The 24791-nt window shown below is 42.4% G+C and overlaps 1 protein-coding gene across 6 annotated transcripts in view; it reads left to right on the top strand.

The window, feature by feature from the left end:
* Window positions 1-24791, top strand: part of EML6 (EMAP like 6) — a 111177-nt gene that overhangs the window by 51759 nt on the left and 34627 nt on the right. For all 6 annotated transcript variants that reach the window (XM_072937721.1, XM_031675661.2, XM_072937722.1 and 3 more), the window contains exons 16-19: window positions 6334-6422; window positions 10135-10311; window positions 17684-17885; window positions 17989-18115. In XM_072937721.1, the coding sequence (XP_072793822.1) occupies window positions 6334-6422; window positions 10135-10311; window positions 17684-17885; window positions 17989-18115 (595 nt within the window). The remainder of the gene's footprint in view (window positions 1-6333; window positions 6423-10134; window positions 10312-17683; window positions 17886-17988; window positions 18116-24791) is intronic.

Below are 24791 nucleotides of genomic sequence, written 5' to 3'. Positions count from 1 at the left end.
AAGACAGGTAAAGATAGACGATGCCTTCTGTTACCATGGCAAGTCACCTCTTCACCTCTGGGTCTGGCATGCTGTGTCCTTGCCTTCTGTCCCCTCCTTACTGCTTTCCCTTTTTCTACCAATTCTCTACCACTTGGGAGAACTGCCCAAGAAGTTTCAAGCAATTTTCACCCTCCACTGAAGGCAGAAAGCAACATTCGGCTCGCCTAGAGATTGTCTGCTCTCTGAGAGTCTGAACCTGCCCCCCACCTCCTCTCAAGCATGCCCACAGATGCCACGGGGATTTGTCTATTTATTTTACAAATCTAGCTTTGCCATGTGCGTGGTCTTACGCCAGAGAATGTGGAGGATATGGAAATGAGTGAAGCATGACTCCTGTTCCCTGCAGAGCTTGTAACTTAGTGAGGGAGACACATTAGTGCCTGAACAGGAGCGCAGACTGGGTAAGGCATTGGAGTGAGAGATGGTGGGTCACAGGGGAGGTGGTGAGCAGGAGCTCAGAGCGGACCAAGGCAGCGTTGAGCACCCAGGGTGCCACATCCGTGCGTCCACTGTAGAGTGGGCCACTTTTAAATCTCATCCCAGGGTCTTGGCTGATGTTAGAGTCTGGGGCAGTCATTTAGGAGTGGGCAGGACCCCAGCCTTCAGAGTTTTAGTCCATTGGGGTAGACAGTAGTGTGTTGAGGAAAGAGCTTCCAGGGAACCCATGGAGCCTTCACAAAAGAAGTGACCTTTGAGATGGATTTTGAAAAATGAGTAGAAGTTCACCAGCTGGCAGAGTCTGAGACGGGCTAGCATTCCAGGCTCAGAAGGAACATGGCCCGCCACAAGGTGGAGGTAGGGAGAGTTGGGTGATTAAGAAATAGTAATGCTGAGTGGCTGCGGGCACGAAGGGCAGAGGATGGGAAGAGGCAGACCAAGACAGAGTGCAAGGAACTGTTACATCATGCCTGCAAGTAGAACCCTGAGCTTGACCCTGTAGGCATCAGGTAACTCTAAGGGATTTTGAGTGGGGCGTTCCTACCCTCTTGGGGAGGGTGTGTGAGCCTGGAGTTGGAAATCAACTAAAATAAACCAGGAGAAAGAGAGAATGAGGGCTTCAACCAAAATGAGGTTCTTCCAGAAATGCCAGCATATTTTATTTCAAGTATTTCTTAAAGTAGTGGCCATAGACTAACCTTCCTGCCAGGCAGGGGTTTAGTTATAACTATACTTGCTGCACTGGAATTTGGACTTAATTTAAGTGTTACAACCTGCAGGCATTTTACGCAGTGCAGTAGATGGAAAGAAGGCGTGCCATTTATTGTGAGAGGTACAAGTCCCAACAAGGGCAAAGGGAGATCAGATAAGTCCTCTCATTTTCACGTCAGGGCCTGCCAGACGCAGTGCCCAGGGCACAGGCTGGCGCTTGTGATTGGCTGGGACACTGGTGGCCTGGGAGAGTCATCTAGGAGCCTGTGCAGCCCCGGGGGGTGCGTGGGAGCGGCTGCTTCTCAGCCTTGTTCTTTGATACTCCCTGCTTCATAGTTTAAAAAAAAAACAAAACAAGGATTTCACCCTATTTCTTCACTGGTTGACATCCCTAGGTATACCCTCTTGTGAGAAAGGTTTAGAATATTGAAGGCCATTTTTATGCATATGTAGAAGAGAGTATAGTGAGTTTTATTTAGAACCCAGCACACACACACTTGACACAATATGTTTGATCCCACTGCCACAACAACCATTAGGGGGTTAAAACCAATTATTATTTACATTTTATGGCGTGAAGGGCCAAGAGAAAATGAAACATAGTAAGTTTTGATTGGGAAGATTTCTTTAAAATTGTTTTTAATTGTGGTCAAATAATGCATAACATAAAATTTACTAGCTTACCCATTTTTTAAAGTGTGTGGTATAGTGGCATTCAACACATTGACGTTATCGTGCAGCCATCACTTCCTTCCGTCTCCAGGACTTTTCATCTTGTAAAACTGAAATCCTGCAGCTGTTAAATAATAATTCCCCTTTCTCCTGCCCCCAGCCCCTGGCAAACACCATTCCAATTTATATCTCTAAGACTGTGACTATTCTAGGTACTTCACACAAGTGGAATCATACACTATTTGTCCTTTTGTAACTGACTTATTTCGCTTAGCATAATGTCCTCAAGATTCATCCATGTTGTAACGTGTCAGAATGTCCATCCTTTTAAAGGCTGAATAGTATTCTGTCTTGTGACAGCACATTTTGTCATCCATTCACCCATCAGTGGACACTTAGGTTGCTTCTACCTTTTCACTATTATGAATAATGCTACTGTGAACATGGTGGGTGCAGTTCTTTGGAGTATATACCCAGAAGTGGAATTTCTGGATCAAATGATAATTCCATTTTTAATTTTGAGGGAAGCCACCATACTGTCTTCCACAGCAGCTGCTCCATTTTATATTCCCACCAACAGTGCACAAGGGTTCCAACTTCTCTGCATCCTTGCCAACACTTGATATTTTCTGGGAGGGGGGTTTCCTAGTAGCTATCCTAAATGAGTGTGAGGTCATATCTCATTGTAATTGTATTTGCATTTTGGAAAGGTTATTGCTATTAGTTTTCATTCTTCAAATGTGTAGACCCTGTGTCAGATATAGGGCTATAAAGAGGAGTAAATAGATAGAAAGAACAAGATCTTGGCCAGGATCAGGGGGCTGCCACCGGGAGGGGCCTAGGTAGAGACCTGTATGAAGGCCCTTGGTGTGGAGCCATCACCTTGCAGGAGGAGAGGCAAGTCTCACTATTTCCATAATTCTGCCCAAAGCCAGAGTCTGTGGTCCAGCTGGTGCTCAGGATGATGGAAAAGGCCCTGGGAGTAAGGAGACCGAGGTCTTTGAAAAGCCACGTTGTCTGTCATCCTATGTGGCCCCTTCAGTCAGATAAAAGGATCAGACCAAATGGTTTCTGTGGACTGAGAGAATAGAATATTTTTGATTTTTAGGAAAGAGTTACACCATCTGGAGAGTAAGAGCAAGTGTGCCAGTGAATCTTCCCTGGTTTAACTCCAATGTTATTGTCACAAGACAGGTGTCCTATTGATATGCTTATGCTCTTGATACCCTAGTTTCTCAAATGCCTGCCCTCAAGCACACACCAGGCTGCCTCATGATCAGCCAGCCTAGCTTTTCACCGCTGGGCTTCGGGGGCTTTGCAGGGGCTAGGGAGAAGAATTTAGGAGCAGCGATCTGTTTCATTCTTTTGATGCAGTCAAAAATAGTGAACGCATTTGTGAGAGCCAGCTGGCTTGTCAGGGGCAGGCAGTGGCATGGCTGCGGCGTGGCTGCCAGCCTCCGCAGGCAGCCTTCCGTGTCCATGGCAACTGCAGGTCTCAGGAAAACCAAAAAGCACATCGGGCTTTTGCAGGAACATCAGCTACCCCTGAATGAAAACTTCTGCACAGAATGCTTGAGAATGAAAAAATATATATACATATGGAGAGAGAGAGAACATGGAAGGGTATTTTCTAGCTACTGTTAGTTCATTACTAGAAATATCAGGACTCTTAAGATCTGCTATCAATTAACATTTGAGTCATAATAGGACATCTCATTCTGATTTTCATTGCAAATGGCCTGATGTGTTTGGTACATTTAGTATCACTTTTGGAATTGTTCCAACTTGTAAATTATATAGCATCCGGGATGACGTATGTGAATCACTTAGTGGATTATAAAGCTCTGTACACCTGCAATATGTGTGATTTACTGTACCTGCGTAGTGCTGAGGACACCTGTCTCTCTCAGTTCTCTTACTCTGGGTAGATATGAATAGTGGATAAAAATGAGAAGATTCTGAAAGAATAACAATTCAGGGTCAAGTTATACAGGGATTACATGGACTTTTGCCCTTTACTTCCACTCCTGTCCTCAGAATATTCCAGTGGTTACAGAGCAGCAGGCAGTGGAAAAAAGGGAGTGGTGACCTAAATAGTTCTGTGCTAAAAAAAGAAAAGATAGCAGTAAAGAAAATTTGGGGGGGAAACACCCATAATGCTACCTTCCAAACACAAGAATAATGGATTTTTAAAAAATTTATTCACACCCTTGGTTTCAAGGAACAGAAATACACTCAAGCCAGCTTAAATTTAAAAAGAATACAAGATGACTTTATTGGAAAGATAGGGATATCTCAGAGAATCCAAGCGTAGAAAGCAACATCTCCTGAGAAACTGGCTTTAGGGATGAATCGGAAAATTCCTAGAACCCAAGCAGACAAGCTCCCCCCTTCCTCTCCTGCTCCGAGGCAGCCTGTCTCAGTGTCCACTGCTCTCCTGGGTCTGGTGCCTGCATTTGGCCCCTCTCTCTGCAGCGGCACAGCCTAGTTCATTTGCACATGGCCCACTCTCTGTTGCCCCAGAATGCTACCCTCAGTCCCAAAGTCCTCATCTCTTCCCAGCAAGGCATCCACCGATTCAGCCTTAGATTCCAGTTTCCCAGGAGAGAGAATTTTTGATTGCCCAGTCCCAGTCTCCAGCTGGGCCCCTCCTGGGTCAAGGTCCACCTCCAGAGCACGAATGTGATCACAGGGGCCCAGCCCAGGTGGAGGAAGTTCTCAGGAGAGGGGTGGGGCTGGGAAGGTATCCTTAGTGCTGCAAAGCACTTCCGGTGCTTGTCTGTTCTTTTGTTGTATTTAACATTCCTGCAGTCGTAAAGTACTTCATTGAGCTATTTTAATAGTTTTTGCTTTGTTTTATGAAGTATGATCTTTGAAACCATGGTGTGAAGTGAGTTGTTAGGATTATCTGAGAGCTATAGTTGTTTGAGTTCTCTTAGATTACCTCATAGCCAAAAATTAAAAATTATCTATATTCGAATAATGTTCTCATTGAATCTTTTAGTCATTTTCCTGCATCCTTTGTTATTTGCAGTTACTTTTGAGAATTCTAAAAATATTCTTTGCAGATAGGTCTAGTTCATTGGAAAAATAGTGATTACTCATTTTCTTATAATGCTAAATAGCCAAAGTGAATTTCATTCCCTTTTTTCTTTTCTCATTGTGTATGTTGAGCCATAAAGTCAAAAAAAATACCCATTTCAGAGAAAACGTTTTCAAATATACTTGCTCCTCACAGCCAAGGCAAAACCCCCTCATCACCATGTTAAAACTCAGCAAATTGGAATCGATTCAGGTCTCAGTTACGAAATGAGAGAACCTTGTTTTAATTAGTCACTTAGAAACAGACCTGCAACTCCTGAAGTTTAGCCAAGTTAAATTTCAGACCTAAATGGTGCCAACTTAAATGTGAAAGAACATGATATAAATCACAGAGTTCTTACTTTGGTATAATTTTTTCCCAGAAGAACATTTCAAGACTTCTAGATGTAAATCGTTTTGGAAGAGAGGGTCAGAAAATGCTAGTATGTTTATGTATACACTGAATTATCTACAGATGAAATGTTAGGATATCTGACATTTGCTTCAAAATAACTTGGGGTGAGGGAATGAGAGGACATTCATGAAATGGGCTGGCCACGTGCTAGTCACCCTTGCAGCTGGACGTTGGGCACCTAGGGCTTCCGTATACTGTTCTTACTTCCATGTGTGTTTACGATTTTTCATAATTTAAAAAATGCTGGAAAAATACTAAAAAGTAGATATTTTGAGTCATTAAAATTTCAAGCCACAAAGGATCATTGACATGGTAGGAGGAGAATTAGGAAATCTAATCTGTTTCAACATTAACCAAAATGAATCAAAGATGATCATTTTACATTAGACTGAAAGATGATTTTTGCTTAAACATTTTGTTTTGGGCAAAGTCTTAGATCCCTTTACAAATTTTCAAAGAAAGGGGGAAGGATGGAGTGGAATGAGCATTCACAGTTTATTTTGTACATCCTTGTCTTCCTGTTTCTAAATGTTAAAGAGCAAATTTAGAATTTATATCTCAGTAAACAACGAGGTTTTTGCTTCTGGTGCCATAATTCTTGCCAAAGCAGTTTGCTTTTATTACATCTCTGTGCTAGGAGGCAGTGGGGTAAAAGAGAAAAAAAAATGTCATCAGGCTTTGGAAAAATAGCTCGTTTCAATGCAACAGAGTAAAATATAGCAAACTGGAGTCTTCTATTTTTGAAGGATGTTCAAAGTCAGATTTTATTTGGTTCATATTTTTAAAAATCATAACTTTGGGGATTGTACCCTGCCATGTAATTGTATTTTCACACACTTCTGGATGATTCAGCATATATTTACTCCATTTCGGAGACTTTGATTAAAATGAATCAAAATAGTTGCAACCATGCTTATCACCTTGTAATAAAAAGATAAGTGCAGAGTTTAATTGTCTTTATTCTTTCGTAACAGGAAAATTACTGCAAGTTAATTCAGGTGCCAAAGAGCAACTCTTTTTTGAAGCTCCAAGAGGCAAACGGCATATAATAAGACCTTCAGAGGTAACAGTCATTCCCATAGCGCTTTAAAAAGTTATTTCATGAGGATTTATTATGTTCATTTTAGTAAAACCTATCATTGTTCACTAATGTGGGTTATATTTAGTGTAGCTTTGAGCCTGATCATTTCTTACATTTGACTGCTTCCTCTGGTTTCCTGCTTCCTAAGGACATGCAGACTTACTACACCACTGACGTAGCAAGACTCAGTCGGCATTCTGCTCAATCTTCCTCTGCCAGAAGACAGTGAGCTAACAGTTCGGATGCTACGTAGTACTTTTCCTCTTCCACATGTCCTGTTGTTTTATGCAAAGCTTTTTATAAGCATAAATCTTTGAATCATGCTTTCTCAGGGTTTACTGTTTTTAATAATAAGCAATACCTTCTGCAACAATAAGATAAATTATTTTTCAAAACAAAGCCATTCACAACCTGACCATCCTAACGTAGTAGAATGTTTCCTTTGTCCACATTTTCCTCATTCCCTTAGCCATGTACATAATTTTTTAATTGTTGAAATCAAGGCTTAGGTAACATTTTTGAATCCATGAACTAATGGCTGCTTTTGTGGACCAGCACCCCTTTCAGAGGCTGCACAGCACTTCCCTGGAGTGAACCCCGCTGGCCAAAAGGTCATTGCGTGATTGAGCACTAAGGACGTTCTTTTAGTCCCAGGAGAAATTCTGACCCATTTATTTGCTAGGTAACAGAAGAAATATTGCTTCCTTAGAAGAAAAGAGGTTAAGGGTACACTGCTGAGGGACAGGCGTCTTCCTCTGTCTAGCCTCAGTTAGCCAGTAATATAAACTATCTGAGTATCCTAAAGTACTCCCAGAGACGTCGACTTGCGTCCACTTGTAATACTTTCACTGTTGCTAAAAGAATGTAAGTGTGATACATGAGGACACAAGCTGCTATGGATGATGGCATTGTATTCATAGCAACTCGAAAGTGATCAGTTGATCTCATTCCCCAACTCCAGTTTATCTATCTTTGCTCAGTCTTCGTTTTAACTTTTTTTTATGGGGAAACATTTATAGTCTTGAGTAAGGGGTTCATTGTTCATTCACTGAACACCTGTGGAATGTGCCAGGCACTTCATACACCTAGATTTCAATCCTCACAACAGCCTTGTGTGATAGTTGTCAGTCTCATTTTACAGACAGGGACTAAGGCTCCATGAAAGTTAAAGGACCACAGAGCTGTGATCCCAGCCTAAGGGGTCCGTGTGTGACTCCACAGCCGAGACCACGCAGCATCCCTGTACATGGCTCCACCTGTATTTTCCCTTCCTGTTCCAGTGCCCCAAAATAAGTATACCAAAGTAACACACAGTCTAACCAAATGGTGGAGGGGGCATAAGGCCAACTTGGGACAGATGAGCAACTATTATGTTAAAGAAAAACAAAACATGCGAATGGGAAATCTGTGTTGAGGCTTCCTGAAGGCCAGGCTCGGCTCTGGAGAGTGAATAACTTGTCAGTCTGCAGTGCACATTCGTTGTCCCAGAGACTGACCTCTGTGCTGCTGTTTGAGGGCTCCCTCCAGCTGGTGTCTCCTCAGCCTGGCCCCCCCGGTATTGCCACTGCCAGGAGCTCCAAAGAGGTAGCTCGTGGTTTTACTCATCAATGTTTGACTGTGAAGGATTTTGAAAAATCTCCTTTTCAAAAAAGACTTTTTTAAAGAAATAGCCACGGTGAAACTAATACAAAGGTTACCTAGCAAAGTGTTAAAAATGACAAATATTAAAATGTCCACTTATATCCAGCCGCCTGATGCAGTGTGGTGCCATTAAAGCCGCTCCGTACCAGGAGGCCAGCCCTCTGAAACTTAGCTGCCCCTTTGCTTCCTAAACAGGCTGCCATTTAAGTGATCACCTCTCCCTGGGCTCCAGTCACCTCCTCTGCAAAATGGTGATGATAATGACATACCTGCCTGGGGCAAGGTGCTATGGAAGAAAGACCCCTTGAGGGCTCTCCTTCCATCTAAACTCCAAGGGTTTTAACAAGTTCATTTACCCCTTTGGGATTTGTGGGTTACAAGGATCTTTCTTAATGCTTCATTTAAAATGCAACTTCTGTAGGTCTCAACAAGTTAGACGTTTGCTTCCCCTGGAGAGCACGGTGTCCAGATCTGGCCCAGGGAGTTCTGCTGGGGTGACAGGACAGTGAGCAGTACCAGCTCACTCCCCTTTCCTCCCTGGATAATGAGTCCAGGGAAGGTGCCACCCATGGAGGTGGCATTGGAGATGGACAAGGAGGGTGTCAGAAATGGAACCTAGTACCTGTCAGAGAGTCAGTGGCCAGAAAGCCCATTTCTAGAACCAGAGGGGAGGTTCCCTGCTTCTCTTCCTATGAAGGTCAGTTTAGGGTGTCATAAGGAGTTGGGGAGACTCCACTTGACCTGCAGGAAACTGAGGTAGTTGTTGGTGAACCCCTTCATGTCACCTCAGTCTGTGACCCTGCCTGAAGCACCCCAAATCACTGGGTCAGCCACAGCTTTTTAGCTCCAGTTCTGCGTGTGTCCAGAGGAAACACAGAATGCTAAATGAGGAGAAATTTGAGCAAGTGAAATATTTATAGCACCTCCACACTGTGACTAAAATCCTGGCTGCTTCTTTATCTTACCATTTCTCTTCTAAGCAGTGGTACTAGGCAGAAAACAACAGAAATGGAGGCGAGGTGCATTAAGAACATGCAAAATGATTTCCAGGTCCAAAGGGAGCAATCTGGCCTTTAATTTTAGCTAATGACTTTTTATACCCTTTTAAATGTGCTATAATGTGTTTATGTAAAGAAACTAATGTGAAGGTATATTAGTGGACCTTGAATGAGAGTAAATGAGATCACATCCCCCAGAAAAGTCTGATCCACAGTGATAGTTATGGTGTTTTATTTTTCAAAAAAGAAAATCTTCAATTTTATCAGGATTTAACCTATATGAACTGCAAATATTCTGTCCATGAAGTTCACACAAAACTGTTTTAAAGAATAAATATTTGTGTTAATACAATATGAACAGCTTTTAATTTTTAAGATGGTCTCTCCAGAGCATAAAGAATAATAAGCTAGCTGCAGAATCATATTACTCTTTCCTCCAAGGAAGCAGCCCTGTAAAAAGTTACGTCCTGTGACTTTTTAATATACTTTGCTAAATGATCAGCCCCATTGATCAGTCTAGCTAAGTGGTTCTCAACTGGGAGCAATTTTGCCCCCTTCCCCAGGGACATTGGGCAGTGTCTGGGGACAACCTGGGGAAGGGATGCTACTGGCATCCATCGAGGAGGACAGGGGTGCTGCTAAACATACCACCAGGCACAGAGACAGCCCCTGACAGCAGAGAAGTATCTAGCCTAAAATATCAGTAGGGCTGACGTTGAGAAACCCTGACCTGGCTTATGGCATCTACAATGATGAATATCTAGTTAAGAACAAAAAGACTTTGTCATTGTCAGATGTCCAGAGTCCCAACATGTTCATCTTATCTAGGAGAAGTTATATGGAGATTTGACTGCAATGTTGGATTTTTGAGACAACTGCATATATCACTTAAAAAATGCAACTGAGAATTTCTGCACTGCAGCATACAGCACAAATGCCTGGTGTTGGCAGTCACTGTTTACAACTACTCAGCCTCAATATGTTTCTTTTAAATAAAACAAAAAGATCTCTAGGTTGTACAAAAATATATTAATTTTTCCTTCCTTCTTTACAAGATTGAGAAGATAGAGTGGGACACATGGACCTGCGTGCTGGGGCCCACCTGTGAGGGAATCTGGCCAGCACACAGCGATGTGACCGACGTAAATGCTGCCAGTCTCACCAAAGACTGTTCCCTCTTAGCCACGGGAGATGATTTTGGCTTCGTTAAGCTCTTCTCATATCCTGTCAAGGTAATACTACATGTTTACTATACATACCTGCTCAGTCTCATTAATAGCGCAAAATCTAGCTATTAAATCTAAGTAAATTTTTAAATATTGAAGGCATAAGCAATCAATAATGTTATCTACTGTATCAAGGTTTTTTATACTGTATAAAAACCTTTGTGACATTATGTTTACTGTTTTGAGTCACATTCTCGTGGCATAGAATTCCTCCCTGAAAGGCCTTCAGTGATCATCGAATCCAACATCTCACAAACTACCAAGTAAGACTTTTCTGTCCATCTTGGACTGGTATCTTTACTAGCAAACTTCCAGAGATGAACAACTTACCACCTCACAAAACAGCTGATTCATTTTTAAGTAGCTCCTGTTGTTGAGCTGAAATTTTTCCCCTTTAGCCAAAGTTCTGCCTTCCGAAGCATCACTGAATGATTCCAGTCTCCTCACAGCTTTCATGCGTGGAGGGATCGTATTTGACTCCCTGAAGTCTCATTTTCTCCAGCCTCAACATTTCCAGTTCCCTCAGTCGTTTCGCATGTGACCTGGTTGCCAGCTGCCCCCTCCCTCTAAACATAATTCATTTTATAAATTCCATTTTTTTTCATCTTCCAATTTTATTGAGATAATTGACATAGAGCACTGTTTAAGTTTATGGAATACAGAGTAGTGATTTGACTTACATCATGAAATGATCACCACAATAAGTTTAGTGAACATCTATCGTCTCATACAGATATATAATAACAAAGCAAGAAAAGAATTTTTTCCTTGTGATGAGACTTAGGATTTACTCTCTTAACTTTCATTATATCAAACAGCAGTGTTGGCTATAGTCATCATGTTGTAACATTATATTCCTAGTATTTATTTATCTTATAATTGAAAACTTGTAGCTTTTGACCACCTTCATCCAATTCCCCCACCCCTCACCTCTGGCAACTATAAATCTGATCTCTTTTTCTATGAGTTTGTTGATATAATTGACCTACAACAACACTATGTTAGTTCCTTATGCAAGCATAGTGATTTAGTATTTCTATGTATTATAAAATGATCACTGCGGTTAGGGTAGTTACCATCTGTCACCATACAAAGATATTCCATTATCATTGACTGTATTCCTCACTCCGTCCGTTTCATCCCTGTGACTCATTTATTTTGTAACTGGAAGTTTGTGCTTCTTAATCTTCCTCACCTGTTTCAATTCCATTTTCTACTGTCTCATCGAAAACTGAATTCAGTGTTTCAGATGTAATCTGACCAGCTCAGGGTACAGTGGGACTCTTTTGTTTTAATTTTATTTTTGTATTAAATCAAACTAAAATGGCATCAGCTCTTTTGGGTGCCACACCACACAACCTAATCATAGATATTATTCCCCAAAACATTCAGATCATCTCCATCTTGGACTTACACAATTGATTTTCTAAAAACTGAGCACAGACCTTCATATTTGTACCAAGTAAGATTTATCTTGTTTATTTTCCATCCTTGTTCCAACCTGGCAACATCTTTGAAATACCTTTTCGGAATACTTACTTCCCCTTCCAGCATCGCATCATCCTGATTTTACAAGTGTGATTTCCAAATCATGGAAGAAAAAAAAAAAAAAAGACAGGAACCACCGAACACCACCAAGAACCCGTATTCAATGTGGCATTCTGTTCATTAAAGCACATGCATCAGAAACAGACATTTTAATCTCTGACGCTCCTAGCATAGAGCTCACGTTTCTATCTCTAGTCCAACGAGACATCATGAAAACTTGGCAGGTATCTTGCTAAAAGGCAGGTTGTATCCCTAATCTCACCTAATAAATCAGGCAATAAAAGACATGCAGTTAGTTTGCAGTGAACCCCTGTTCCTGCCTAGTCATCATTACTATCTGTTCCGAGCGCCTGTTGACCTTCTGGGTAATAGTTCACCCTAGCATTTTCCAGGAGTTGCATCAACTCATGAACCAGTATTTGCCCGTCTGCTTGGTTTCCCTTTTGGATACAGGAACCTTTTTTTGTTTGTTTTGGGGTTTTTTGTTTTGTTTTCTTTTGTTTTTTTGGATGCCACCTCTCCTGGTTTCTAAACTCTCAGCTAATACTGACCTTATTACTGTGGTCACATTTGAAGGTGTCTGTATTCACGGACATGAGCTCTGTTTGACCCTTTCTGGCTTGAAGAGCATTCTCTTTAATAGAGGAGTTAACTAAATCTGCTTTCTGTTCATATTACACCATCTGATGTAAGAAGTGTTCCTAACTTTTCTGTTTTTCTTCTAGTCCTAAATGTATCTTTAAAATCCTTTTCAGTTGTTTTGGGTTTTGACCTTAACATTCCTGAAAGAGCTGTCTGTGCAAGACTTCTGTGCTCATCCCTGGTTATTCACTCCTCTTTCTATCATTAGTGCATTTAAAACCTTAAAGCCACAACCAACTCCCTCTTTAGCCACCTTGGTTTCTTTAGATGCCTTCCTCTTCCCTTCTTCATTTGTTAAAATCTCATCAGGTGATCATTCTTGGTAGCCTTTTCTAAGATACACTTCTGATCATGTCCAGTGTTCCCTTCCTTGTCCATTCCAAATTCCAAAGCCACCTGGCCACCTTCTCCCAGTGATTCATCTCTTCACTCTCATGTTATCAGCCCTTCCTACTTGATCAGAATCCAGTTCTATGTAGCAGTTTTCACTGCTACTTTTACATTTTTTGAAATGAGACTGCTAGCAGAACAAGTCAAGAGGTTAGTGATACCCGGGTTTAGCAGACTAAGGTTTGGGCAGATTTAGATACCAGAAGTCCTCATGGTACCATTGCATCGTGCTCTGGAGCTAAATTTATTGTTGATCCTGGGACTTCATCGTCCACATCCCAGCCTGACCAAGCGGGCTGTCCGTCTATCACAGTAATTTCAAACTGTGTTCTTCCAGCTCTCAGAGTTCCAGGAAGCTTCCTCAGAGACAACCCCAGGAAACAAGGCAGGGTCAACCAGAGGGGCTCTGGGGTCCCACCCCTGCTCCAACCAGAGTCTCTCTGTGTTTTTGTACTTTATATATTGAGCATCTGTGGAGATTTTTTCCCCAACATTTTGTTATGAAAATTTTTAGGCATACAGATAAGATGAAAGAATAGCACAGTGAACTCCTAGAAACCCACCACCTAGATTCTGTAATTCAAAGTAAATTGATGACATCGGGATACTTACCCCTAAATGTTTCAACATGCATCTCATTACCGAGAGTTCAACATTTGTTTAGTATTTTTAAAGTAAAATTTTTAAATTTAGTTTTTAGAACTTTAAGATTTTAGAATTGAAAACTTTATAGTTGAGATGAACAAATTTTATGGTTCCTTTTGATGCACTTTGACAAATATATATCCGTATGTAATCCAAATACCTATCAAGATACAGAATGTTACCCCCCGGGAATTTTCCTCATGGTAACTTCCAGGTCAGTCCCCACCCCCACTCTACCCTCAGATGAAAAACCATTCCAGTGTTTTTCACCATAGATTAATTAGCTTACCCTGTGTCAGAACTTCATATAAATGGGATGATCAAATAGATTTCTTCATGTTGTATGTAACAATAATCCTTCCTCTTTATAGCTGAGTGGAATTCCCTTGTGTGGATATAGGAAAGTTTGTTTATCTACACAGCTGTCAGTGGACACATGCTTTTCCCATGTTTGGTTATAATGAAGCTGCTATAGACATCTTTGGAAAAATCTCTGTGGACATACATTTTCTTTATGAAATATGTAGGAGTGGAATTTCTGGGTTATAGGGGAAAATGTATGGTTAACTTCTTGAGAAACTGCCAGACCTTTTCCCAAAGTGGTTGTATTTTACACTGTCACCAAAAATGAAAGAGGTTTCAGTTGCCAGTTAGGCCTTGTCAGACTTGTAAAATGTAGCCGTCCTGAGGAGTAGATAGTGTGATCTTTTGTGTTTGTAACTTTCGTTTCCCTGGTGTCTAATTTTACGGAGTACTTTTTTGTTTGCTTGTTGGTCACTTGTGATGTGTTTGCACATATCTTTTGTCCACTATTTTAAACTGGATTGTTTATCTTTTTATTCTTGAGTTCCACTATGTGTAAGATTTGATGGAAGAAATAGTTTCATAATTTAAAAGCATTTGAAAACCACTGGTCTGTATAAACCACTTTGATAGTATCACTTCTCTTCCTTTTCTTTTAAATCTGATTTTTCCAGCACTCTTTCCTTCCCAGATTCAGGGACCCAGGCTGATGAACATTTCTAGCTGGATAGTCCCACTCTTCCAGTGCTGAGTGTGTTGGCCAAAGTTCACCATCTGTTATGAACTGAATGTTTGTGTCCACACCAAAATTCATATGGTGAAGCCCTAACACCCAATGTGACTAGATATGTACAGAGAGCATTTAAAGAAATAATTAAGGTTAAATGAAGTCATAAGGGTGGGGCTCTGCTCCAGTAGGATTAGTGTCCTTATAAGAAGAGACACCAAAGAGCTCACTCTCTCCGTGCACGCACGCACTGAGGAGAGGCCAGATAGGCACTTTCTGTGTGCTCCTGTAGGGGGTCTGTAAGCCAGGAAGAGAGCCCTCACCAGGAACCAAATTGGCTGGCACCTCTTCCCAGCCTCCGGAACTGAGAGAAGTAAATTTCTGTTATTTAAGCCACCCAGCATGTGGTATTTTGTTATGGCAACCCTGCCAGCCTAAGATACCCTCCCATTGCCGTGTTCTAGTGCTGAGTACCATGTCAAGCCTTAGTGCTGCCTAGGAGATCTTACTGTAATCACGCAACTCTCTCTTTGCCCAAAATTCAGGTTCCATTGTTAGACTCTAACGTCATGTCTTCTTTGTTCTCCTTTCCTATGAGTTACTAGGTGTCTCTTGCAGGCATCTTTCTGTCCTGACATATTCCTTATATATGCAGTTTTACAGTATAAAATCTTGATGAGGGCATCAGCCCCCTCATAATCACATTGTCTCCAGCCTCCATAAGATAGACTCTCCTATCTGTCCAGTACCTTCAGCCACGTCCCAGAAAATCCAATGCTCTGCCACCATCTGTACAGCCACCTGGTGCTTCCCACAGCCTCCCTTCCTTTCCAAATCTGGTCTCTTACACTGTATCAGAGAGGTTAAAGTACCACCATGTCATGTACATTTTAAAAATCTACCCTCAAGTTGTCATGTTTCCTTCTCAGAGTATCAAAGCTCTAGAGAATGGTTCTTCAAAGAGGAACCTCATAGGTAAAATTTTATAGGCAGAGAAGCAATATGTAAAATGTTGTGAATGTGGGAAAAGGGTACACAGCTTTCATCCAAGTCTCAGGAATTTCTCACCTAAAAGCAGTTAACAGCCAGCATGCTGGAGACGTATTCCAGATTCTCTACTCTTTCATGACCCAGTGCAAGGGGAAGGTGGTGGTAGTTAGTCCCGATGGGTGTTACAGAGATACAGAGATGTCTGGCACAGTGACCCAGGGAGACAGCTCACCTTTCTGGCTGGGCCATGTCTCCAGAGGTTCCTTCCACAGGCCCTAAGGGGACCAACAAACATCCTGCTCCTGGGAGGAGCATCTGGCTTCCTGGAACCTTCTAGTAACCGTGAATTCCCATCATTGTTCTCTGGAGCAGTGATCTTGTTTCCTATTCTGAGAATCTTGAATCATCTCTGCTCGAAGAATCTCAGCTTTGTTCAACAGCCTCAGTGACTCAATTTTTTCCTCTTTCTTGCCTGTGTCACTCTCTTTCCCCTGCAACCTGATTGTGGTCACTTTAGAACATTTCTTCCTTTGTCTCTTTCTTTTTGGATTCTTCTGTCCTGTCTCTGTGTGTGAGTACAGGGAGGCGTTTCTCATGCTCTTTCACTTTCTCCTCCTCTCAAGAAACCAGCTTACCTTTGTCTTGGATCAAATGGGTAGGTTCCTGCTTCCAGCAGGAGGACCAGCAGGACGCATGGCTGTAGCCACTGTGACGGTCGTCTTTGTTTCCATGCCTGCTAGAAACTCACATGGTCACACAGTGGTTTCCTTTGGAAATTATTATTTTGCTCTCCCTACTCTCTAGCAAATTGTGGCTCTGGAGGGCTTCCTAAGAATGCTGCCTGCCTGCTGGCTTCCCTAATCTTTCTAGACTCAGTGCTCTACAGAGGGGTGGGCACTTTCACTCTGCTATCAGGTAGGGGTCAGCCAAATGCACAGAGATCTTGACCAAGAGTATTTCAAAGTCGCACACTCTCCTGCCCTGTCTCCTGCCATGTGTCTGCGCTGGCTTCAGGTTTCCCAGCATGCCCGTCCAAAACTCTCTGGAAGCCTCTTGCCAATGATTGAATAAAGTTTTCATCGGAGGGAGCAATGGCCCTTGCACGACCTCACAAAGTGCATGCAGCTTCCCACGTTGCATAAGGCATTCCCTGGGAGTCGCTGAGAGGATGGAAAATCTCTCCCACTTTCAGTGGCTCCCGCTGGAGCTGTTTTTGCCAGGCTGTGGCTCACAAGCCAAAAATGGAAGCTGGTTTCTGGTGCCAGCTTGGGCTTCCCACTGCTTGTCAGGACTGCCCCGGGGTGAGCAGCTGGTCTCACCTCAGCCTCATCCTTCTCCACCTGAGGGTGCACGTGGTGTGGCCTGGGCACCACTCTGAAGAGCTTTCAGTAGTTACTAATAGATTGGGTTCTATTTATTTGGTTATATTTGATAAAAAACACCTTACTTTGTTTTTGTGTGTGTTTTATTTTTAAGGTGACATGTCAACTTGTTTATTAATTGTATTTTTCATTTTGTATTCTTTATTTGGGGGTTTTGTGGTGGTTTTTTCCTTTTTCTTAGAGCTCACTTTGTTTTAAAATCAGTTGAAAGTTTCTAGTATTAGAAATTGTTTCCAGTGTCCATGGCAGAAACTGTGGCATTGGTTTTATATCTTACTTGAGGCCCCAGGATTGTAAAAAAGAAGTCCCTGGCTCTTCTGTCCCAGCTGGGCTGTGAGGGGTGACTGGAAAGACACTCCTGATCTCAAATGTCAGCCTGACTCACAATCAGGAGTTCACACTGGAGACCTGAGGAGAATACATATTTGATATTCGAGAGAAACAGAAACAAGCTTTTTATACTTTCTTAAGCTAACTTTTTCAGCTTCCAGAAATAGTTTCTGTAGTTTATTCCTTCCCTCAAAAACTGTTTATTGAGGACCCATGATGAGGCAGGAAATGTTTCAAGGAAGCAAGAAATCGAGTCCCTGCCCTCGTGGAGGTTACATCCTAGAAAAATGTGGGGAAATGACAGCTTGGGGGAAACGTATATCCAGTAGAAGCCACGCTAGAGAATAACCTGGATGGAACAGTCCAGAAGAAGGAAGGATGAGGTTCCGGGTGGGGTCATCCCCAGTTTCTGGCTCCGCAGGGCCAGCACGCAAGATTCAAGAAGTACGTGGGCCACAGCGCCCATGTCACCAACGTGCGATGGCTGCACAACGACTCGGTGCTGCTCACGGTGGGCGGCGCCGACACGGCCTTGATGATCTGGACCAGGGAATTTGTGGGAACCCAGGAGAGCAAGCTGGTGGACAGTGAGGAGTCGGACACCGACGCGGAGGAGGACGGAGGTGAGCCTCAGCGGTCACGTGCCAAGCGCGCCTCCCTCCCCGCCCCATCCTGTGCCGCCACAAACCAACTCTGCCCTCTTCCCGTGTGTCTCTGTCATTTGAGGCTATGACAGCGACGTTGCGAGAGAAAAGGCCATTGATTATACCACCAAGATCTACGCTGTGAGCATCAGGGAAATGGAAGGCACCAAACCACACCAGCAGATGAAGGAAGTTTCAGTGGAAGAAAGGTATGGTGGTGCCGGGTTTGTTTGCATTTATTAAACTTCACGACAAGAAACTTGTTGAAACCACAGTGAATTTTCCTTTGCCCTAAAAGGTGCTTCTCAAGCTAGTCTTTTACGTATATGCACAGTCTTAACCAGCACACAGGCTTAAGCTGGAGGAGATGGTCCACAGCCATTGTGAGAAAAGGGTGGGCTGCACTTTGCAGAAGTCGTGTGTGGAAAATGCCTCCAATAGACATGAGACTTGGTTAGACTAGAGAGGGTGTGAGGAAAGCCCAGAACCGTCCTGAGCGTGATGGCAGACAGGAGAGCGTGCTGACTCCAGAGGTGGGAGGAAAGGCAGGCTTCTGAGGTCTCGGAGGAACATCTGTGGTTTGTGAAAAATAGTCTTCCATCCTGACAGTAGTCTGCGCACCAGGCTGCATCCCTTGCTGTGCCTTCTCCTACTGTGTCTTCACCTGCCCAGCTTTGTTCAGGAGTGTTTGGCGATTCCAGGCTTAACCAGTTTGATTTTGTTGCCATGATCCTCTGTGTAGAAGGAGGGTTTCTAGTAGTATTTTGGGCCTTTTTGATGTGCTATTGTAAGTATTGATAAGAGAAAACACTAGCATTTCTAAAAAAAAAAAAATTCATAATTACAACAATGCTTTAATTTACCATACTCATACTAAAGAGGAAAATATTGAGTAAAAACACTAATATCTAAAGAGAGCTTCATGGATCTCAAAGACGTTTAAGAATTATCTGTGGGCTCTTCATATTGACATGAGTTCAGTGTTCACAAGTACCCTGATCTCATGATATATAATTAATGGGGTTCAAGTTGGCTTTTTTGCATTCAGCATGGCTTTATGCTTAGTAATAAATATTTAATAGATCTAATCTATCACCTTTTACTATTAGGTGAAAATTTAGATACAAAGAAATGTCATTTCCCTCTCCTGCTTCAGTTCAGAACCAGATGTTAAAATAAGCCTGATAAATGGTGGATGTGCTACAGGCAAGAAGATTGAATTGATACAAAAAAACCCTAATTCTTTCCTAGCCTCTTTGTTAAATGTTACTCTCAGGGTTCAGAGTTGTCTTTTGATTAAAACAAAATTAGAGATTTTTCTGAAGTAGTCATTATGGTTTATTTTGCTTCTAACATTTTTTTTTAGTGGCTGCAAAGAGGAAATATTTTTAAAGGATATAAATCTAAGGAGAAAGAAAAAAAGCCGTATGCATATAAATGTATGAATAAGCCTTCCACTTAAATAATCCACCCTAAAAAACATTTGGCCTAAATTAAACATTCTTTTGAAAAAAAAATGACTCAGCCTTTCCAATTTCACATAACGTTGTGAAATGAATCAACTTGACTATTATTCCAAGGCTGCTTCTGGCTAATTTCTACAACCCAGTGCTTCATTCTGCTGAGATTTACACTGGCCACTAAGATACAGACATCTAATCAAATTCCTAATCCCAAACACTGCAGCTGCTTTCTCTGAACCTCTCTTGGTCTTATTGTCTCTTTGGATGGATCTTTAAAAATTTCATACCTGCCCAATTTAGCAGGAGGTAAGAAAGGTGACAGTAGAGAGGACCCTAAAATTTTCAGTCTTAAACTTCAGAATTTTGAAGCTACCTCATTTTTTTCCATCATGCCAGATTGGAAATTTGTCATACACTAGCATAAACAGGATTGACTTTTTAAATATGAAAAAAAAAAGCTTCATAGTGTTGTGAGACACTGGGGTAGGCATTTCAATATTTTACTGGCATTTAAGAAAATAATTCACACCAGGGTGTAGTGAAGAAAACATGTAGTGAAGAAAACAATTTTAAGATATAAATACAGGGTCCAGAGGAATAGACAAGCCTTTTCTATAATAGCAACATGCTTGATAACTTAAAAAAGCCTTGACAGCATCAGTTCCCAGAGGGGGCTGTAACCAAAGAGAGGGCTGCCAGCTGCACAGCATGCTGGGAGCAAAGCAGGACTACACCAGGAAGAGGCGAGGGAAGGAGCAGGAAGTGGTGTCTGAGTTAGCTGCCTCCATGGGGGTAGGTCACCTCCTAATCAGAACTGACAATCAAGTCTCCTCCAATCCTTATCATTAATTCTAGGAGACTTTGAACCTCAGAGATAGGCAGCTTATGAACTGCAGAAGAAAGGGGTGCCAGGCACGGCGGGCATTCAGAGGATTTGTGAGAGCACGATGAGAGGGGGAATGTGGGGCAGGACCAAGCCTTTGGGGTAGGGGGGACTCTTTGCTAACAATAAGTCAGGCAGGCAGCTCACCTGAGTCCTCACCTGGGGTGCAAAAGGGGCTCCACGGACCCCAGCATCCCAGGCGTCAGAGAAGCAAATGCTTGAGGCCTCAGGCGTCAGGCACAGGGGGCCAGGCAGCACCCAGGTTCTCCCTGGGAATATTTGGGACTGTCAGCCCTGGCACCGCTCCCTTTAACTACTTCATGCCCTGCTAATTGAAGAGGCAGAGACTCCTTTACCTTCCCTTCATTGTTCTGTCCTGTGTGTATGTGCAGATACCTGCTCGTACCTGGGTGCGTGTTCTAAACACCTGTGTCTATTCATGTAAGACTAACGGGAGACAAATTCCTGAGGACCTCCAGATAGGAGCTCGGAACACCTGCTCAGTGCAGGGGCCTGTTTTGCCTCCTACCAGTATTCCAGGCAGTTCTTCTTCTGGTTTAAATCCTTTCCACCTTAGAACCCCTGAGATGAGTGTGGTGTCTGTCATATTGAGAACAGTGCCTTGATGGCAGCTGTATATTATGCATCAATTTTAAGCAACTGAATTCCTAATTCCTAAACTTTAAGATAGTCATAAATTATTTCTGATTGGACTCGGTGTGATTTTTAAGTAGCGGGGAGGCTGTGGATTGTGCTTCTTAGTACAATTTCTAACACATTATGAGTTCCTATTCTTCAGAAGCCATATGACCTTTAGTTCCAGTCTTTTGAGAGGTGGGAAAGTGGAAAGAAATGTGTTGTTGCTGCCAGAAGAACGCTGGGCTACCCCTGCCAGTATGTGCTCTCTTCCTGGTATTGATCAAGCGTCCTGGTCACCCACGTCAGCTTTGCTCTAGCACGCTGGGCTGCCTTGCCTCTCATCCAGCCAGTCCCCAGCCTTGGGTGAACCCTTGGGTAGTTCTGCTGCTCAGCCATATGTGGCACGTGGCTGAGGAAAGTCAAAAAGTCTTTTCCAATGTCAGGAGTCCGTGCTCCCAGACCTTATCTAGCGCTCAAAGCACGCTCCTTGGTCTCCAGCTAGTCCGTCGAATTCTAGCCTAGAGCAACCTTTCCAAACCTGCCCTGCCTCTCAAGTTCCCAACTCCAGCCTGATGCACCTCCTTGCTCTCAACTTTTGACCTCATCTCCTAGTTTACATGTTTCCTCACAATGGAGTAGCTGTTTTGTCTATCTGCAAACTTAAATTTATTACTTAAGAAGTGTTTAAATGTCAGGAAGCTTCTCTTGAGAAAGTTTTTAAAAATAGGAGGCAAGAAAGCTTAGTTTTCCAGAGCAATTTAAAGTTCAAAATGCTTACTGTTATCATAACTCAAGGGATGGTGCAAAAATCCTGTCCTCTGACTTCGGTAAAAACAGTTCTCCCAAACTTGCCGGGAGATTAAACCCCTAACGTTTTCTCAGTACCAGTTACTAGAGTTGCCTGGAAAATTATGTTTTTTTCAACACATTAACAAGTTCATACCTTGTTTATATATTGTTTCTTGAGTTAAGGGATTTTAGTCTCAAGGGCGTCACCCATCCCAAACTGGCTTAAGCAAAAGGAAACGACTGGCTTTCATACCTGAAAATCCAGGGATAGGATGTCTTCAGGTGTCACTTGATTGGTGGGGGTGGGGCACGGCTCAAATCTTGCTACCAGGACTCGACTCTGTTCTCTCTCCATATCCCAGTTCTGCTTCCTCTAGGTTATTGCAGTTCTTCAAGTAGAAAAATGACAGCAGTACCTAGACTGTATAGTCTCTGTGAGTGAAAGTCCTCACAGGTATCTTATGATGTGCTGGGAAATATGAACCTTTGATGATTCTGAAGTAGTCACATGCCACGCATAGACTAGCAGTGTAATCCCTCCACCAGAAGTAAAACTCCAGGGCTCTTAACCAAATTAAAGAGATTGATTTCTGGATGGACCCAAAACAATGAATGTCTACTACACGCCACCCTTTTCTTGTCATATAGACACTCTTAGGATGCCCCAGTTTAAACTATCCCACGTATGATTGAAAATGTTGTTATCCCCTTCCCAAAGAGAGAGATCCCAGAGTCTTAACCAGTTACTGCATCCAACCCCATATCCAGGATCGTGGGACATTGTGATGTCTTCTCATCCAGGTCCAGATAAAGCTCCTCATAGTTCTGTGGCTCACGATAATGTCAGTCAGCATAACCTGTTGAATAGACAGTGAAGAGAGGAAAGCGTGAGGATAGTTGTTTTAAACGACCACTTGAAAGGAGGGAGAATGAGGTGCAATATACAGTGCTCACTGGTCCATGCCCATATCATCTTCAGTTAGACATGACAGTCAAGGATTTCTGCCCTCGCTCTGTGCGTGTTTTGCATAACTGGACAGTGTATGAATGTTGGAAGATACCAATAGTCAGAGGATGTAAAGGTTTTGTTTATGACAAAAGATATAGACACATAATGGAAGTGAAAATGTAAAGTAGGAGGTAATATAATATCCCCTTAAAGAACTAGCTTCTCAAGTCTCCCAAATTCCTACTGGGATGCAGGCAGTGCCCTGTGGAGTAAGGAGTATTGTAGGTGTGGGAAACTTTGCTATGCTCTTGGGAGAATTTGTATCTTCCTGCCCCCACCCCAAGAACTCCTGGACTCTTCCAGATGCCCTGGCTCTGTGGTTGGCTGCTCCCCAGGTGACCATGAGCAGTGCACACAGCTCTGAAATGGGGAGGGGAAGGTCAACTTTTAGAGACCCCCAGAGACCCAAGTTTCAGGTCAATCTAAATTCCATTGTTTAAATCATGTATTCTCTGGCCTGAGATTTGGCATTTCATAGCATCAACTTAGAAAAAATATATTTTGTGTCTCAGACTGATAACTGCTTGAATTTTTAAGGAGGGAAAAGTGTATCATTTATAGCCATATTAGTATTTTATTTTTAAAAATCAAGTCATTTTTCACTCTTTCTAACCTCACTTTTGATTTAAAATGAGCACCAGTTGTTTGATTACTATTGGTATACATTCCTTTTTTAGAGCATAATCTGTATTATTTTTCTCCTGCAGTAATAATACAACTTTTTTTACATTCAAAACAAATGGCGTGCTGTTGTTGCCTTCACTTCATGTTTAAATTATCACTGTTTGGTTTGTAGCAGACCTTTATTTGGGTTGGTGTATGTGGCTTTTTACAATACCACTGTGTACTTCTGAAATTGCCCTTGTTTTTCGACAAGAGGTCCCACACTCATCTTTGGTTTTCCTGTCCCAAGCAGAGAATCTGGTCTCTATTGAGTTCACATTCATTTGTTGCCTATAACTACTTGAGATTGCTTAAATTAGTGTAGACCTAAAGTAGAAAAAAATTACTCTTAAGGTCATGAGGTTATGTTGATATTTTAAATATAACCCATTTTCTCTGTTATAATAGGAATTTTTTCCTGTGTTTGATGCATGATGTTATATATTGTATTTCTAAAAATTATGTTGGATAGTCTTGTCTAAAACTTCAGAGATCTCTCTCTCTCTCTTCTGGTTTTGATTCTTGGCTTAAGCTCCCTAAAATTGACTTCAAATGATATAAAAATATAGGACACCTAGTATCTTGGATAGAATTTCATAAAATTGGTAGACAGTGAAAGGAATAACCTAAGTCTTTCAAGCTTGGCCTAAACCTAAACTCACTGTGTCAGTTGTGGTCCCAGCAAGAAAGGGAGAGACTCTGAAAAGGAAGTAACTGGGGAAGAGCTTACTGAAGGGGCTGTTAATAAAGGTGTGGGCAGGATGAAGAGAAGCAGCAGGAGTGGGGCAGCACCTTGGGAATTGTAATGGCTGGAAGCCGTTGCTATCCCTGGACCTGAAGGGGAGGATGCTGTTGCTAGGTGTGGAGAAGGTCGCTGTAGGAGCAGGCCACCTTCCAGGAGCTGAGACCTGAGGGACAGGGTAGAAGGTAACCAACCTGAGTCCCAGCAAGGGGGTATTGAGGGAATGCATGCCCCAGCTGCATTCTCCTATTACCCACTGCTGGTGCCTCTCTTTCGCTGAATCCAGTCAGAAGCTGAAGGGCAAGGCAGTCCATTGATGTGGTGCATTGTGACCAGCCCTGGAGGGCACAGAGCAGAGGAGAAGGGTGGAGGTAGATACAGAGGGGTGCATGGAAAATGTCCAGCTCATTCTCCTTTAATTTTTTTCTAACAGAAATTGGTGTTATTATCATAGAAAAGAATTTCAGGCCATTTTAATATTGAACAGTAATTACTATCCTTTATAAATGCCTTTGAATATGCACAGATACTTTCTACCAAATGTTGTAACTGTATAGATACAATCAAAGATGCCAGTAAATACAACCAAATCAACACTAAGAATTATTGGAGACACTTAAAACTTGACCCAGGTTAAGTGGAACAGTTTTAATGAGCCATGGATTTTACACCACTGTCTGGGGGTGCCACAAGAATC

The sequence above is a fragment of the Vicugna pacos genome, chromosome 15 (assembly GCF_048564905.1).
Source record: "Vicugna pacos chromosome 15, VicPac4, whole genome shotgun sequence".
Classification (NCBI taxonomy): domain Eukaryota; kingdom Metazoa; phylum Chordata; class Mammalia; order Artiodactyla; family Camelidae; genus Vicugna; species Vicugna pacos.
Note: the sequence above shows the minus strand (reverse complement) of the source record. Positions and strands in the feature narration are given on the sequence as shown.